The 19,061-nt window shown below is 37.2% G+C and overlaps 2 protein-coding genes and 1 long non-coding RNA gene across 3 annotated transcripts in view; all 3 read right to left on the bottom strand.

Annotated features, from left to right (window-relative positions):
* Window positions 1-19,061, bottom strand: part of cp (ceruloplasmin) — a 737,508-nt gene that overhangs the window by 312,894 nt on the left and 405,553 nt on the right. The gene's annotated exons all lie outside the window — the stretch shown is intronic.
* LOC104951378 (uncharacterized) lies at window positions 10,132-18,590 on the bottom strand. The gene is made up of 6 exons (XM_010778022.1): window positions 18,552-18,590; window positions 17,606-17,701; window positions 17,058-17,459; window positions 10,793-10,930; window positions 10,612-10,661; window positions 10,132-10,527 (listed from the first exon to the last, which is right to left on the bottom strand). The coding sequence occupies exons 2-6, from the start codon at window positions 17,640-17,642 to the stop codon at window positions 10,408-10,410; spliced, it is 747 nt and encodes a 248-aa protein (XP_010776324.1). The 5' UTR covers window positions 17,643-17,701; window positions 18,552-18,590; the 3' UTR covers window positions 10,132-10,407.
* Window positions 16,083-16,903, bottom strand: LOC104951377 (uncharacterized). The gene is made up of 3 exons (XR_799018.1): window positions 16,818-16,903; window positions 16,602-16,663; window positions 16,083-16,432 (listed from the first exon to the last, which is right to left on the bottom strand). It is a non-coding gene; the product is annotated as an uncharacterized lncRNA (long non-coding RNA).

Consider the following 19,061-nt stretch of genomic DNA (forward strand, 5'->3'; position numbering starts at 1 on the left):
ATAACAGTGGAGCCTCATTGCCTAACTTTTTTTAAACTTTTGTAATAAGCATTTTAAATGTGAGTTGTTGTACAGTTCATCTTTCAGTCCACATCTTGATCGATCAGTTACATTCCATAATGGCGTTTATGATTCCATCTCTGCAACAAGACACATAAGCTGTTAATAGCCCCCACGTACCCTTCACCAGTGGTCTGAGACAATTCAAAGTAAGCTTTACAGGAAACCCACAGTGACAAACATCCCCTCACACGCTCAGCCTGCAGACAGACTGAAGCTGCAGATAGTGACCTGCTAAAGGTGTTGGTGGAATTGAGTTTAAGTTTATTCTGAAAAGTGGTAGATTTTGTTCACAATATAAAAGTCTCCACAATCTTGAAGTCAGAGGTCAGTTTCTTAGAGTTATTTATGTATAACTTCATCAACCTCAGCTATGTTTAGAAGTATGTTTATTTTTTAATCTGTCATATCAGTGACCACATCATAACTGTGAGATCAAATAAGACGAGCTCTGTTTGCACTGTGCAACAGGGCCATCGTTTGCAGACAGATGCAGAGTGTGGTTTCATACAACGTCATATTTAAGATGTTTATCTGCATTGTTGAGTCTGAATAACATCTTGTGGCATTTTCGGATGGAAGATTTTCTGTTGCAAAATAGTATTTTCACTTAATTATCTTTGACTTATTAAAAAAAAAAAAAAAAAAAAAAGAAAGAAAACGTAGTTATCAAGTCTTGATTTATCTTTATACACACCTACATTCCATTGAAATAATGAGGCTGGGAATGTTGCGAAACAGGTTATGCTGGGGAAATCAGAGAAGGATGAGGGGATGCTGATTGTGAACTTTAGCCTCACCAGCTGCAGGTGAAACTTTTCTGACTTCTACTGGAGAAGGGTTAGGGCAGAAAAGAGAAGTTATGTGTTGTACTATATTAGCTGGGATATGCAAGTTGACCTAGATCAGAAGCTCACCTTCCGGGCGGAGATCATCCCAACCAATCTCAGGCCAGATTTGATCACTGCTCACAGTACTAGGATGGGTAAAAAGCACAGAACTGTGTCACTGTGTGTGCTGTGTGCTCTGCATGTGTGACCTTTAAAGAGGGTTTCATCCCTCCAATTCTATCTATCTGTCATGTGGTCAACCTCACCAAAGTCCTTGTACATCGTTTAATTAACTGAAGAATGGGAGGCTGCAGTCGATGAAGCTTTTAAAGTACTCGGTTATAGCAGCCGAGGCAGTACATCGGGGATGGAAAACGCAGGTTCTCCCAGTGGAGGATGGCTTCAGAGGCTTTGTAGCCAGATAAACCACTAGGCTTCTTAAAAGCATGGGGGTCCGAGGGCAGGCACTCCGACAGGCCATCAAGTCACTGGGAGAAGCAGCTGACCAAAGTAGCAACTGGCTGTGGCTGAAAAGGAGAGATTCCATCTGGGCTGCAAAGTAACCAGCAGAAGGGGTAAAAGGTGTGGGGGTGTCACCTGGGACGTCAGGTGTAGCCGTTGAGCCCTCTGGAGATGTTGTGGGCCTATCAACGAAACACTGAGGAAAGAAGGTACCCACCTGATGACCCCAATGATGTTATTACCCCTTTATCTACTCAAGAACTCAAGAAGGTGCCAATTATTATAAAGGACTTATGAAGAAATCAAATCCTATGAGCTCAACAAAGTAGGGGCCGATCTGACCAATTTTAGCAAAAGCTGTTCTTTTCAAGGGGTTTGTTAAATATATGTGTGTTTTCTGCTTCCTCATTGTTGGACAATGTTTGAAATTCAGAAATTCGCAAGTTAAAATCGACATGAAACTGCTTTTGGGATGGCAGCATTTAAAATCATCAGATTTTTGTATTAAGAGCAGAAAATTGAAACCTCACATACATATAATATTCACTCACAATCCATACCTCGAGTTAGCCACTTTCACAATGGGCCGTCTCAAGCTCTGGGAACTGATTACAAAATCTATTAATGTGGAACATTTAAGGTGCAACAACAGTAAATCCAAAAAAAACTTGTATTATAGTATGTGAGCAAGTGAATGTCATCAGCACATGAGCAGGAAGCTCAAACAGACATACAGACCTTCAAAGGACTGCAGAGCCTATGCAGTCATACTGAAGATGTACACGAGTGGCCCGTTGAACTATAAAACCAAGCCGTTAGCTGAAATAGCATACAACCCTTTGTAATAAACAAAAGGTTTAGAAAACCACAGTCATGATTAAATGAGTGAAAACATTAGCAGTTGTATATCTTACAGCAGTCAATAAATGTCTAACTCTCAGCTAAGCCAGCTCAAAACAAGCTTGTGACACTGCACCAAACCTACACATTGCTGGTTGGTATAGTATTTATATTCAAATATGAGCCTACATTTTTTTTAATTAATAACACGATCTGTGAACCGATGATTTTTCCTCTTCCTATTAGCTGTAGCCAAAGCAACAGCTATGATGATTACTTTACTCTTTGACCAAGTGACATTATGGAAGGCGAGCGGAGTGTTTCCATAAGAACAGAACAACAGTGGTAGCCAAGCAGATCACAGCTTATGTGCAAGGTCTCTGCACACTCTGGGCTACTCACTTAAATTGTTTTTATGAATTCAGCACTCCTGTATTGGGTTTGCTATCCTGGCTCCAAAATGGTGGAATAAGCTCCCTGTTGAAATCAGGACAGCAGATAGCTTGCACATCTTCCGGCGCAGACTGAAAACTCATCTCTTTCGACTCCACTTTGAGCGATAGAATGACTAACAAAGCACTTATATACTAATAAAGGACTGGCTTATCTAAATATTGTACATATTGTTGAGGTCTGATGATGAAACATGTCCAAATTGTGAACTTTGCAGAATAAAATAAAATAAAGTCTTGATTCCTGGTCTATTAAGTAAAAGGGGTTAATTGGGGATTCAACACATTTCTTAGAGCAGGATCTACTTAATATGATCCATTTGACGTATTGATTTTATTTAAGCAGAGAAAAAGGGATCCATGCCTTCTGTTAGAAGTTACAGTACAGTAACAAATGAGGCAGTCTTTTGTTACTGTACACAGTAAAAACATGCATTTGATCCTTTGCTTTAGTCCTATTGGAGGATGTTCAACTTCTAGCAATTGTGCATTATTATGTCCAAGTCTATACCTCTGAAATATTCAAATATACAGTGTAAGTCCTTTGTGTAAGGTACTACTGCTAGTTTTTTTAGGCTGTAATTTATTGTGTAAATGGCTGCATCTCAGTTAGGCGCTGAGGTTAATCCTTTTTTAGGCCTATATGTCCTCTAGTGATCACATCAAACCAATAGAAAACAAGATCAGAAAAAATGTTCCACTCAACCTGCCAATCACCATCTATACTTCCTTTAACGGAAAAGAAGTCTGCGTAGGACATGACACTGTTTCGCTTTGCTCTAACTCTTGGTCATCATCACACATGGACGGGCTGCACGTTTTCATTTATGTTCTCTTGGGTAATTACTTTGATTTATTAATTACAAATCTATTTGGAAATATTTACCTTCTCTTTATGTTTTTAGCAGGAGGAATCTGCCCCTGCTGTAATGTGAAAATATGTTACACTGAGCCTATTGTCTTTGTTTTCCAGGAGTTGTATCTTTCAGTCATGGTTGGACCTCTGGATCCGAGTTGGAGATGACAGTCAGACCAGGAGAAAACATCACTCTCTACTGTGACTGCAAGTTATCAATCGGAGTATACATCGTGTGGTACAGGAACTGCTCTCATGAGAACCAGCCTTCTCTCGTCCTTGATAAAAATGTATGGACAAAATCCTCTACCGATGATCACATAATGAATCCTGTCCCTCGTTTCCACTTTGTGAGAAACTTTTCCTCTGATACCTATGACCTGCTGATCATTAACATCACTGAGACCGATGAAGGGCTCTACTACTGTGGAACTGAACAGTTGAAGGTGGAGAAAGAAGAGCACATTACTCGCAGACATCTTTACAAATATGGCAACATCTCAACAAAGATCCAATTCAGTAAGTGTGCTGTTCTTGTTTTGTACATGCAAGATCTATGGCAGTGAATGTAATCAGAGTTATGAGTGCACTTATATCATTGATGATCTAAAAATAATATCAATTATTCCATTCAACAGCATACGTACAACACGTTTTGTACATGAAAGACATTTGCATCAACAAACCCAACTTGAAGTGGAATAGTGTATAGACTTTTTCAAAAACAATTCAACCCCATTTTGGGGCCACATGTATCTGAAGTTTTGTTAGTCACCCTTAAAGGAGAATTGAGGATTATCTATGCGGTTTTTTTATGGTTGGGTTAGAAATATGAGAGGAAAGGCTCAAACAATGTTAGATGTTGCATATAATGGTGGAATTAGCTAAATATTCTGACAAACTTGAGACACAAATGAGAGGGTCTATTCAAAAGAACAACCTGAGGTAAAACCTGTGTTTTGGTCTTTGCTCAAAGAAAATGGTAATGCGGCTGCCAATGTAATTTTTCTTTAGGCTTATTGAAGTTGAGTTCTCCAAAACTCCATTTTATTTAATTCTTGGACATATCTGGGTTCTAAGTTTTTAATTTAACATGTATTTCACTGAGTTATAAAACTATTTTCATATAAATAAAAAACAAACATTGTGGCGTTTAATTCAGCTGTTTCAGACTCCAGTGAGCCTGATCACCAGGAGACTCCACAAGACTGCGATGGTGTGTGCTGGATGCTGCTGTTCTCTCTGTGTCCAGCTGTTGCTGCTCTGTCCTCTCTCCTCTCCTCTCTCCTGGTGTATCACCTCTGTAAGAAAGAAGGTAACTAACGTTTGTCTTACTTTTTAAGATTAGCTTTTGATATCAGAAATATCTGTGATAATTACTTAGTCATTCATTTCTTCCCTGAAGAACCTCAAACTGATCAGCAAACACCTCAAACAAGACAAAATCAGGTAGGTGTAACAGTAAGATATAAGTTATCATGACAATAAATCTGAACATGATCATTATTCTAAACAACACATTTTACATTTAAGGATGAAGATGTGTGTTATGCCGCAGTGGAAATACGTCCGGCGTCACAGAGACCAAAGAAGAAGACAACACAGAGTTCTGTCACCTATTCTGCCATCAACACTTCTAGGATGTAAACACTTTAAACAAGAGGACAAACGCATCAAATTGTATGTGTTATTTTGCCGGAATAGTTATAGCCACTCATTGTCCCCATTTTTGAAAAGTAGTACTAAACTATATTTCTTATTTCCTGACACCACTTATTTGATATACAATACAAATAAACCTTGAGACAAAAAACCTGTGTTTGTGTTGATTACAATTCAGCTTCAGATTCACTGTTAACATTGAATCTGAAGAAATCTAACTGTAACATTTAATAATGGCCAAGATGGCTGTTTGTGTGTGACAAGACATGATTGATGTATTCGGGCTATTTCCTGTTTTTTATCTCAAGTTACCCATCAATCCCAACCCTCCTCCAGTAGAGTCTGATACAAATCAAAATAAGTGTTATGTTGGGGCTCATTCTGCCACAGAGAATTACATGTATTTTTGTTTTTTAAGGATATTTCAAATAAATAAGGATGGACCTTTCACTAGAAGTTAGAAGACAGCAATGACAGTAAAGCCAACCTCAACCACATTGTGTATAACACCTTGTAATAAGCTAGCCTCACAGGAAACTCACAGTGAAAAACATCCCCTCATGCGACTGCAGTGATAGCGTTAAGTGCAGTGTGAGTGAACTGAAGTTTAGATCAAAGATATTGCTTAAAAAAGAACAAGCACACACCAATGACGACAGGAAAGGTTCTGGTCTCATTCACTGTATGGGGAGAGCGTGGTGAGTTGGGCCACTTTCTGTCCTTGATGAGGGGCCTACTCTATTAAACATGTTACCTTTCCAAGGCAGAGGCCCTTTAAAGAAAGGTAGCTGCAGAAGTTAAGCATGACAGATGGATGCACAAATTCATTTCTAAGTTTCTTTCAAACTGATTCTGGAATTGTTCAGACACAAGAATCATGACTCCCCAAACATAATTAAATCAATTGGAACTGCTTTTTTTTTAATGTATTTAAATGCATTTACCAATTATTCCACTGGGCTGTCTTCATCACAGCGAGTTTAGTAGATAACTTAAAAAAAAAAAAAAAACAAGAAACAAGGAGTGGCTCAACTTCCCCACAGTCTCAAATCACCAAGCATCCCCCTACTTTTGTTGTTGTTGCTGTTTTTACATTATTTCGATGTAATACCTGTATAACCTGGTTTATTCCGGTGCCACCGAGTTGGTCTACTTGGTAACACTTGAACAATGTACATAGAGAAAGGGCTGGTGAATTGCTGATGGAGTAATCTGTTAGCCACACCGGTTGCATGTGAAACTCTTCTGACCTCTAGTGGAGATGTGAAGTAATAAAACAAAAAACTGCTGGATGAGGAAGACACCAAGCTGTCCTGAACAGCCTGAACAAGACACAACGTGCCATCTTGGTTTTAAACTGATTCACCTAAGCAGCTGGACCTTCACATCATAATAACAACACATTTCTTTAGAAGGGGTTTAAATATTTCAGATACAATTAATTCAATTAAATCAGCATTCATTTATATCCTATGTAACATTATCAAAAACATTACCTCCTATTGATATATTTTGTTTTTCAACTAAATATTATCGCTTGAATAGCAGATCCATAGAGACCATAATAATAACATTAACAATTGAGAATACATTATATAATAATAATTATTTATTACTTCTGTTATTGGCATTAACCAAATCATAGCGTATCCAAACTCATTCATGAAAGAAATGTATACTAATAAATCTTTTCATTCTTTCCAAATTTGACTTTTTTGTTTGAGTTTGTTTGACTTATTTCCACAACTCCAATACAAAGTTACACTTGATCAGATCAACCTCCATGTGTAATTGTATTTCCTGTTTGTTGTTATTAAATACATTTAAACTTCTAGCTTATTATTGACTGAAATTAATTGCTAACATTTCATAATGGTGTTCTAGAATTCTTGCTCTGCAACAAGACACAACTTTTATTTCCGAACAATTTCCTGTTTTTATCTGAAATGGCTATCGGCCCCCTCCCTTCACCAGTGGTCTGACACAATTCAAAGTAAGCTTTACAGGAAACCCACAGTGACAAACATCCCCTCACTCGCTCAGCATGCAGAGAGACTGAAGCTGCAGATAGTGACCTGCTGAAGGTGTTGGTGGAATTGATCAGTGAGCGCATCATAACTGTGAGATCAGATAACACGAGCTCTGGTTGCACTGTGCAACAGGGCCATTGTTTGCAGACAGATGCAGAGAGTGGTTTCATACAAATTCATATTCAAGATGTTCATCCGCACTGTTAATTTTGATTCAAATCTTGTGGCACTTTTGGATAGAACATTATTTGATGTACAAATAAACATTCAAGTTACAATAACTTGTGATGAAAACAAGTATATAGGAATACACTTGAACTTATCAGGTTTTTCTGGGAAAAACAGAGAACGGTGAAGGGATGCTAGTTGTGAACTCTCCTGAACTCTGGAGAAGAGTTAGGGCAGCTCAGAGACGTTATGTGTTTCATTACATCAAAAGGGGAGATCTGACCCATTTTAAACACATCATCCCTATTTCCTCCTTGTTGGACAATGTTTTAAATTTGCAAAAATCTCCACGAACTGCTTTATTTTAGAGCAGACAATTGAAACCACACACAGATATAATAATCACTCACAATCTATACCCCAAGCAGGTTATGAACCCACATCTCTGTGTCAAACGTGTGGCTTTTCACACTGGGCCACTTCCAGCGCACTAAGTGAACTTAGAGAAATGAAGCTCAGCGCAAGTATCAGAAACGTGTCATTCACCAACCTGCAGAGAAACAAATAGTCACACACTGAACTGAAGGTAAACCTTTAATATGAAACGGGATTTCAAAATCAGGATACAAAAANACAGAAGTGGCGCTATGGCTATTGGGCCAACTCCATCAATCAGGAGGAGACAGCAACGGAAAGCACTGGAGACGCTGTAGTACATATGCCAGGTCTGTAGATGGTGCTGTTCTCACAGAATCAGCCCATGCAAAGACAGTGTTAAATTGAGCGAAATGAGGAATGGCTAAAATGCACGATCTGTTTGATATTTTGAAAAATAAAAAGTATAAATATGCCTTATATAGGTATGGTCCTACACTATATTATTCAAATATAGCATGATAGGATAGCATTTCATATGACCTGTACTTCTAAACGTAGCTGAGGTGGCTGCAGATGCTTAGCTTGACTGTAGATATACAGAAATATCACCATCTAACCAAACCACTGACTACTGTTTTCAAGCTTGTGGGAATTTCTACCATGTGAACAAAGTGTTGCACATTTAAGAAAAACTTTATTAACTCTATTCCACCAACACCTTCAGCAGGCCACTCGTCTGCAGCTTCAGTCTGTCTGCATGCTGAGCGTGTGAGGGGATGTATGTGGGTTTCCTGTAAAGTGTATTTTGAATTGTCTGAGACCACTGGTGAACGGTATGTGGGGGCTGATAGCAGTTTGAGATAGAACAGGAAATTGTCTGAAAACAAATTTTGTGTCTGGAGAGATATAATCATAAAATCCATTATGAATTGTAACAGGTCGAATTCAGTCAAAATGTGAATCGGAAGCCAAACTGTATTTCAGTCAGACACTCACATTTGAAATTTTTATTTACAGCATCCTATAGTAAGGCATCTAGGCACCAGCATCATCACTCTCCAGGATATTTTTACATGGAATAAGAGGAGTGATGATTAAATAACTTTCCCCCGGAGCCTAGAGATCGATGCTGGGGCAGAAAAGCAGCAGTTGTGCAGAAGCAGTGCAGCAGCAGCATTGGCGATGCAGAGGGAGAGATGGCAAGTATTGCAGGTAAAATAGAGCAGCAGATTTAGGAGAATTTATTGGTTGGTGGTATGAGGGGGTAAGGCACGTCACATGTGTGTGTCATTGTACCTCGAGTTGACTGCCTCAACTAGCTCACAGGCTATGCACTCCATAACAACAGGTGGTTTTTTGTATAGAGTCCAATGTGCACATCTGATCAAGTTTAAGTTGTAGTTTAAATTGTGGAAGAAAATAAAACAGACATCCATTATGTTAAGAAGAAAATAATAAAGGAAAACATTTATTCAGTATACAATATGCTTTTTCACCAAATTCATTTAAATACACTTTGGTGTGGTCCATGCCACTAACAGTGTCAACAGTTCTAAATAATTAAGTGGATTATGCATTTATTGTTACTGTCGTTATTATGGTCTGCTATAGGCTCTGTCATTAAATACATCATATTTATTTCAAGTTCAAGTATTTGATAATGTCACATAAGATGTAAATTAATGGCGTTTTTATTGTCTTCATTTCATTTGAAAAGATTGGGACCTCTTTTGAAGAGAAATGTGTTGTAGTAATTATGATGTAAAGGTCCAGCTGTTTTAATTTTGTTCTTGTTCTGGCTGTTCGGGTCACCCGGGGAAAAAAAAGAATTAAAATATTTTTCTTTTGTTAGAACCTTTCCTGTTGTCAGTGGTTTGTGCTTGTGTCTTTTATTAAGTATATTTAAATTCTTCAACTTGTACATTGTACTTTGGGCAGTAGGCGCATGAGGGGATGTTTGTCACTGTGAGTTTCCTGCGATACTAACTGAATACAAGGTGTGACCTACACGATGTGGTTGAGGTCGGCTTGTCTCTCATTCAGTGTTGTCATGCTATTCTAGGAAACCGTGTGGTAGGCCATCCTTAAATAACTTGCATGATTCAAACAGAAGCCATTGTGGCTTTTATCCTTTTAGCAAAATATATTTTATTCTCTTGAGAAGAATGAGCCCTAACTTCACTAATATTTGCAGTTATATCAGACTTTACTGGAGGAGGATTGGAAATGATGGGTAACTTGAGATAAAAACAGGAAATTGCCTTAAAACAGCAATACTTGTTTGCTACACACGAGCAGCCATGTTGGACATTATGAAATGTTACGGATCGATTTCAATCAAAAGAGTGAATCTGAAGCTGAATTGTAATCAACACAAGCGAAAAAGATTTCTGTCTCAAGGTTTTCCTTTATTTTTATATTTTAAAAGTGGTTTCAGGACATTTTAAATATAGTTTAGCATCAACTTCTAAAGACATAACTGCTTTGCTCCTTCAAAAAAATTACTTTATGCATACAGCTTTTTTTACACATCAGCCATAGATAATGCTGACTGTTGCTTAGCTTTAAATGGGAACGATAAGTGGCATAATGGTCTCTACTTAACCTGGAAAAATAGAATACAATTTTGGTTTGTTTGTGATCTTGTTTAGTAGCTGTCTTGCAAGTCTTTACATCCTAGAGGTGTTGATGGCAGAATAGGAGCTGAAGTCAGAACTCTGGGTTGTCGTCCTCTTTGGTCTCTTTGATGCCTCACGTATTTCCAGTGCAGCATAACACACATCTTCATCCTTAAATGTGACATTTGTTGTTTAGAATAATGATCATGTTCTGATTTATTGTCATGATAAATTATATTTTACTGTTACACTTACCTGATTTAGTCTTGATTGAGCTGTTTGCTGATCAGTTTGAGGTTCTTTAGCTGCGGAAATCATTACGTCATCATTACAGCATGACACAAACTCAAAATGTACATTAAGGGAATACATTTATTATCACTGATAAGTCTGACATTACAAGCTAAACTTAAAAAGTGAGATACATATTAGTTACCTTCTTTCTTACAGAGGTGGTATGCCAGGAGAGAGGAGAGGAGAGAGGACAGAGCAGCAACAGCTGGACACAGAGAGAACAGCAGCATCCAGCACACATCACAGTTTTGTGAAGTCTCCTTGTGATGCTCACTGGAGTCTAAAATATGAAGAAGTCAGACGATAAGCTTAGTTAAAAAATAATGAGACATGTTTGTTTGTTGAACAAAGCCGACAAGCCGGACTAAAACCACCAGACTCAGGGACAGCTTTATCCCACAGGAGATAACACTGTTAAACAACTGAACTGTTGAAACAACATCCATAACATTCATCTGCTACTTAGAAATTATTTTTTCTATTTAACTAATATATCATATTCCAATAACTTGCATATAGACTCTTATTGCACTATTTCACTATGTCACTTTTTTAAACTATTTTCCTTTTTGTATTTACTATTTACTTGCAGTATATTTTCTGTTTATCTGTTTCATTGTGTTGCACTGTTGGAGGAGCCTGTGACCTAGGATTTTCATCGTCATAACTACACTGTAGCTATGACAAAATAAAAACCTTGAACCTTGAACAAGTCAGTTAAACTCATTGAAAGCCTGGATCCAAGAACCATAACATTTTCAAAACTAAAATCACTGTTTTTATTTAACAGAAAGATATAGTTTTTAACTTAATTGCAGAGTTGCATTTTAGCCATTCTTATTTGACTAGTGTGTCTGGTGATTTGATTTTTTTTATTACACTATTTCAGTACTGTATCATACTCATTAATCCAATTGATTAAATTCACTGCAGTCGGACATAGGTCTTGCAGGCACAAAAACAAGAATAGCATACTTACTGACATGGATCCTTGTTGAGATGTTGCCATGTGTGTAAATATGTGCGGAAGTAATTTGTTCGTTTTTCTCCACCTTCAATTGTTCAGTTCCACAGTAGTAGAGCCCTTCATCGGTCTCAGTGATGTTAATGATCAGCAGGTCATAGGTATTAGAGGAAAAGTTTCTCACAAATTGGAAACGAAGCAGAGGATTCAGAAAATAGTTTATCTCCGTAAAGTCTTTTCTCCTTTCATTTATATGAAGGACGAGAGAAGGCTGGTTCTCATGAGAACAGTTCCTGTACCACACGATGTATACTCCGGATGATAACTTGCAGTCACAGTAGAGAGTGATGTTGTCTCCTGGTCCGACTGTCATCTCCAACTCTGATCCAGAGGTCCAATGACTGAAGGATACAACTCCTGGAAAACAAACACAAAGTGCTCAGTGTGAAAAGTGTTTTGAGTTACAGCAGTAATTCAGGGTCCTACCAAAAAACAAGAATGCAAATGTTGAGGTAAATTAATTTTCTAATGAAAATATAAAAATGTTATCAAAATAATTACCTAAGAGAACATAAATGAAAATGTGCNTTATATTCTTTTCTATTATTTATGTAAACTTTCCTATCGTTTCCTACTTGTAAAGTCATTAAGGGTTCTTTTTGTCATTCTTTAAGATTTTATAAAATCTATGTAAAATGTATCGGGATCGAAGAACTAGTTCACTTAACTGTAATTAAGTCCTATAAGAGAGAAAAGAGCGCGAGAAACCTAACAACCTACACGGTTGTGCTCTAGACGTATAAAAAGAGGAGTTGATTCAACTACAAGATTTTTACATTACGATTGTAAAATTGAATTAAATATAGGGTTACAACTAAATATTTTTTGTAACGAGATAATTACATAAAACAAAAAGATGATTTTATAATAACTAACTTACTGTCTGGGAAATTCAACTGGTATTATTATTTAATTAGGTAAGTTATTATGTACCAATAAATAATCCTGAAGACAATAACCGTAATTGGTGTTGTATCACATAGGTTTGAGGAAGTAAATTTCTTTACTTACATAAAGAATTACAAAAGTAAGAAAGGTTTAAGCTGGAAAAAACAAATCAAAAACAAAATTAAAGAAGCGTGTTGAGGCTATTGTTCAATGTGAACTAGTCTACCGATCTAGTTGGAGGTACACTTAACATAAAGGATAAACCAACAATAATTTATGTAAATTTGAAGATCAAAGTGTAAAAAACTGACTTTAATTAGCAAAATTTACTTAACGAGACGTTGTTCGTGGCTCGAGACCAACGTGGACCGTTTTCCCGGTAACAAAGGTCGGGTCTACGTCCTCTCACCAAAGTATTGTTTCAAGTATAATTCATACAAGTAGGGATGTCATGTACGCAATACGAGAACTTATTTTGTATAAACCCGTTAACACCTCCCTTTGTTCCCACACGTTGCTGTGGCATTAGTCATACGTAGAAGAAATGGTTTTTGTTTCAGAAGAACACAACTCGGTTTACGAAAACATTCGCACTCTTCCGATGTCCACACAGTGTTATGTCATTGGAGGCCTCAGTACTAACTAAGGTGTTGAGTTACATTTCGGAGTCCAATTTTTTCATACATTGTCCCAGTTTAAGTCAGACAACTTAGAAATCCAAGTTCGTCTCTGAATGTACAGTTGACCCGCGAGACTACATTGTGTTGTGAGGATAACAGAGCGAGTGTGTAGTGCATGACGAATTGCTGACCAGTGTACGCGTCATGTGGTGTTGTAATTTTGGTGACCTCAGTAACATGGTTTTGTTTTATTATATATATATATTTTTATGCCTCTTTTTGTTTTGTTTTATAGACAAATAAACCGACGATATTACTCGTCATTAGACGAAATTCACTCACCCTAGTGAACTCAATGAGACAACTTTACGTGTGAGTAATGTAAATGTAAGACTAAAACACTAACGAAAATAAAACGACATCATCATAGTACGTGAAGTACTACCTGGGAGACCTTAGTCTCAACCTCTACTGTTCAGTCTGGTCCTGTTCGTTGTATGAGAGGAACTGACACTTACCGTTCAATAGTTCAAGTCTAAGTTCTTCAAATTTAAGTGTACGAGTCAAATTCATAAGTTAGGTAGGACGAAAAGAAAAGTCAACAACACGGGTAGACATTAGTCTGGAAAAGAGTCGTCATGTGAAACAGGTAATCAATACTAACTCTAAGTACTTCACTACTTGTTACAAAATACTTCAAACCAATAACGGAGGATGACAAGTAAATTTTGATTTACAAAATCGACTTTTCGACACACGTTATTTTTTAGTACGTTGGTTGTTTTTACGAGTAAAGAAATAATTAAACTTATAGTAATCTGTATCAACTTAGGACTATTCTTTAATAGTTGATGTGTCTTTATTATTATTTATGTAACTTTCCTTATCGTCCTACTTGTAAGAAAGTCATAAGGCTTTTGGTCAGTTTAAGTTTTATAAAAAACTAATTTAGTGTTTCGTATGAAACATAGGTTTTACAAGGTGAGGAACTTGAACTGGTCGATTAATCCGAGACACTCCGTTAACATAAAGACGTATCTTTGTAATTGGTAATTAACAATACAGATATTGGACAGAAATCTATAACCGTAAAATACTCCGAACGTACGGGTCTCCCACGTTGTAGTAGGTAACACTGTAGTTATAGAACAAGATTATGCGATGAAAGGACGGTATACGACAATTTAATTGTCGACACAATATTTCCTTATACTGTCAATCTTATGTGTCAAAACGGAAATTCAGACTTTTTTTTGGGTGGTCTATAAAGCTGAGTTGTTTTTAGATCTATGTCTTGTCATATTCGGGTTAAATATAAGTCAAGTTCACGAAAGGAGGGACTAGAATGTTTAGTTCGATGCAAAAATAAAAGTGTATCCTGAGATCATGAATTTTTTTACTATTTAGTGTTTATTGTTCGTTTTGTATTGAAAAAAAACCCCGTAAATCAACTTCGACTTCTACAAAAATTTGCACCCGGAGATGTCTGGTTCTACCCCGTTGTCCAACGGGTAAGCCAAAAACAAAAGGAACTCCGTCTCTGTGCATCCTTCTAGAAGCCCAATGTGAAATACCATTTCCAGGTACTTAGTAGTACTTAAGTACGTACTGAGATTACCCCGTCCTTTTTCGTACTTAAGTAACGTAACATATGAAGTAGCTTGTTAGCATTATAGGTGATTTTATGCGAAGTAATTACGTAGTTGATTCCATAGAGTTAGTAGTACTTAAGACTCAATGATTACTACAAGTACAGAATAAGTATTATCTAGTAACGTCAATTTCACTCGTCCGGTTTTTCGACTGGGTCAGTGTCGTTAAGGTTCTCAACATTAGTACTAAATTGAGTCGACTAACACAGTAATCGAGAGTAGTAGCAAACACCGGGGAAGTTTTATTTCACCCTGGACAAGGCAACAAATGTCACTATTTATGTGTATAACTAATTACCGGATACACTTTAGTGGAAGTACATTGGTAAACCACGAGGTACGTAGTTAGTAGAAACACTAGCCGGAGTTTATTTCAGTCAAGTGAATACAGATAATCCGTAGTACATTAGAACCCGTATAATCGTTTTACGTTTAATCTCAGTATTTTAAAACCTGATTGAAGTTACTAGTAATAAGATCAATTCCTGAAAAACATACAATAGTATGTCATAAGTAGAAATTTCGAGTGTTGGTAAATTCTATTGAGTAAGTATTATAATTGTTTGAAATTAAATATTAGGTTCGGTTGTTCTAGGTGTAAAAGTGTATAGTACAGTCGATTCTTCGTTATTTTGTTAAGCCTCGTTCGAGTGTTCTATGTACCGTTTATCATTCAATTATTCATTTAGTATCGGTATAAATATAACAACTTAATACACACTAAATTGACCTGGTGTTGTCTATTTTACTGAATCGACGTATATCTTCGGTATGGTCTCCTAAATACGAAGTCTTTTTTGTGGACTGAGCATTCTATTATCTACACTCCTTGCTTGTCCCCCATAGAACTTTGCAGCGTAGGGGGGAAAGGAAGTATAGACTTCAGTCACCTCGGAACCACCAAGTCCCTTTGTACTGGCTTACAGTGAAGTCTAGTTGGCTGGCCTGCTCCAGGAAAAGAATACGGACAAAAGGTTCGGTGTCTTCAGGTAAGATATTGACGTTCTACAAGAGAAGTTTCAAACGTACGGTCAAAGCCAAAAGGGATTCCACGGTGTTAATAACTAAAGATCAATTTAGTACTATGTTTTGTGAACTTAAGTTGTCTTATCAGTACCCCGTGACGACACTGGGCTTGTGGGGTCCGAAGTGGGTGGAATAAAAGGTTCCCCGTGTTGGTACTAGCTTCATTACTGTTTTAGTACGACTCAGATCAGGATTCAAATATATGTAATGATACCACATTCATACATAAGGAAAGGAGCCGTTTGTTAGTTGATGATAATATTATGTTTGAACACAGCTTATTAATAAGATTTCAGTAAGAACAGGTAAAGAGGCACTAAACCCAATCTTTATGACACACGTCAACACTTCATGATCTAATAGATTGGCACAACAACTGAGAGAAAAACAGGAGGGATTGAATACTTAAACAGAGCACATGGATGTAACCCTTCTGAATCTGAACTCCTTGAACTTTAGTTTGTTTCTGCCTAATCAGTGTGAATGTGATATTGTTGTCCATTTTCCGTCTATTGTTGTTTTCTTCCATCCTTCGCTCGGAACACAACTCGTGTGAAACACAAATCTTCATCCTGAGAAATCATTTGACATTTGTTATTTAGAAATATAGTTTGCTGTTATAAATAAAGATGTCTAACTGTGAAATATGAAACCACTGCTGACGAGGAGATGACTGCTAAGAGGTGCTGTTATAGATCAATGTAGACTTTGTACGTTTCCTAAATGTCTTGTGTTCATTACCTGATCCCATCTTGTTTGAATCCTGGTGTTAAGTCTTTTCTGGAGAATTTGAGGTTCCTTATCTGCAAAATAAAATACAACAACATTACAAAGTACCACCGACTGCACCTATGAAAACATAGTTCACTATTAGAGGTTTCCTTTATGTATAAATAATAGATTTGACATCATTTGTTTTAAACAGTAGTAGGGAAAAAAAGTGTGCGACAACAGTACCTGTTTTCTGAAAGAAGAGATACACCAGAATAAAGGAAATCAAGGAGGTGAGAATCGTAAAGGCTGGAGTGAGCACCATCATCCAGTCAGGGCCTTCGATGGAATCTGGAACGAATAAATATCTAGATTTACATTTGAATTTGAGTTTGCCTCAAAATTGAAAGATTTAATTTAGTAGATGAAGCTTTTTTTTAATACTGTCAATTAAGATAAATCGATTAGCAAGAACAGCATACTCACTGACATGGATCCTTGTTGAGATGTTGCCATGTGTGTAAATATCTGTGAAAGTAATTGTTTTGTTTTTCTCCACCTTCAACTGTTTAGTTCCACAGTAGTAGAGCCCTTCATCGGTCTCAGTGATGTTAATGATCAGCAGGTCATAGGACTCAGAGGAAGAGTTTCTCACAAAGTGGAAACGAAGCAGAGGATTCAGAAAATAGTTTATATCCATAAAGTCGTTTCTCCTTTCATTTATATGAAGGACGAGAGAAGGCTGGTTCTCATGAGAGCAGTTCCTGTACCACACGATGTATACTCCGGATGATAACTTGCAGTCACAGTAGAGAGTGATGTTGTCTCCTGGTCCGACTGTCATCTCCAACTCTGATCCAGAGGTCCAATGACTGAAGGATACAACTCCTGGAAAACAAACACAAAGTGCTCAGTGTGAAAAGTGTTTCGAGTTACAGCAGTAACTTCAGGGTCCTACCAAAAAAACAAGAATGCAAATGTTGAGGTAAATTAATTTTCGAATGGAAATATAAAAATTGGATCAAAAGAATTACCTAAGAGAACATAAATGAAAATGTGCGGTCCGTCCATGTGTGATGATGACCAAGAGGTAAAGACGGCAAACAGGTTTTTCTCACAGATATCACGTCCTACGCAGAATTTTCCGTTAAATTAAGTAAAGGTAGCGATTGTTAGGTTCAAGTGGAAACATTTTTTCTGTTCTTGTTTTCTATTGGTCAAAATATATGTGGTATTCTTGGCTTTGATGTAATCTCTACAGTACATGAGATATAGGGCTACAATAAGATAAACCCTAGCGTCTTACAGAGGTGTTACCAAATAATTCAGCATAGAAAAAACATGCAGTAGTGCCTCAAATGAAATCAATGCTTGGCTTTACAGTGCACAGTAGCTAAAGCAAAAGCAAATACATTGTATGGCTATTCAAAAATCTTTCATAAAAGCATTTACTGATTTTGTAATTGCTAATCAAACTCAACCTCAACCACATCCTCTTCTTTTAAGACTTTATTTACAAGAAAATAAGTAACATGTAAGCATGTAAACTATAGTTCTCTTCTCTTGACCTCATCTGTCATTTATAGTTTTTTGCTGAGGCCCTCATCAGAAGTCCACTCTTTACTAAATCCAAATCTTCAGCATCTTATCTTTAATCCCATCATCATCACAACCAGTCTCTTGGGGGGCCGTTTTACACACAGAGACATTTTCTAGACATCAGAAAAAATATGTGTTTCTTTGTAGCTAACCAATTATATTAAACTGGGATCTTTAGAAATAATTCAATATTGATTTTACCGCCAATAATATTAATTTCACAACAAAATAACAGTCCATCTTTTGTAGTACCAAATACATTATTCCATTTGAGATCTGCAATGACAATCTGTGGCTAGAGGCTTTACCTCCATTCACTCGATTGGACTATTTTGTTTACTTTCGCGACATACTGTAGTAACATCACTATGTAATACTCACGCTTCTATTGCCTGGCGCTCCAACACATTGGACGTGTAAGGCTAAGGGGCGGGACCTTTCTTAGAGGTTGACCAATCACAACAGACCCGGCCAGCTAACCAATCAGAGCAGACTGGGCTCTGGTTTCAGACAGAGGGTGAAAAGAGGTGCTGCAGCACAGGCAGTTTGAGGAAAATACACACCTTTTGAACATTAAAATACAAAATACAAATATGAATCTGAAAAATCCTTTACAGGTAAAGTTCACCCCTTTCCATCACAATAATCTAAATGAATTGACTTATTGTAAAGCCACCAACCCACTATTGCATCATTCATATTCTACTCTGATCTAGGGATCTATGTGTTGGTGGCTTTTATTCAAATACGTCTGCTGACCAAACATTGAGGCCTCACAAAACCGGACAGACAGATGATACTATTGGCCCCACTCCAGATACACTCGGTCTACATATAGACAACTGGGCTTGTTGATTTACACTGCCAACATGTTGCAGATCTATCAACATA

Source organism: Notothenia coriiceps, unplaced genomic scaffold (assembly GCF_000735185.1).
Source record: "Notothenia coriiceps isolate Sejong01 unplaced genomic scaffold, NC01 NC01_scaffold00018996, whole genome shotgun sequence".
In the NCBI taxonomy this organism is placed as follows: domain Eukaryota; kingdom Metazoa; phylum Chordata; class Actinopteri; order Perciformes; family Nototheniidae; genus Notothenia; species Notothenia coriiceps.

Excerpts from the sequence above, each read along its gene's own strand:
- LOC104951378 (XM_010778022.1), bottom strand. The coding sequence starts at position 17,642 with ATGGACGGACCGCACATTTTCATTTATGTTCTCTTAG. Across the intron at positions 10,662-10,792 it reads CCACCTCTGTAAGAAAGAAG|CTAAAGAACCTCAAACTGAT; the intron begins GTAACTAATATG and ends TGATTTCCGCAG. Across the intron at positions 10,528-10,611 it reads CTCAATCAAGACTAAATCAG|GATGAAGATGTGTGTTATGC; the intron begins GTAAGTGTAACA and ends GTCACATTTAAG.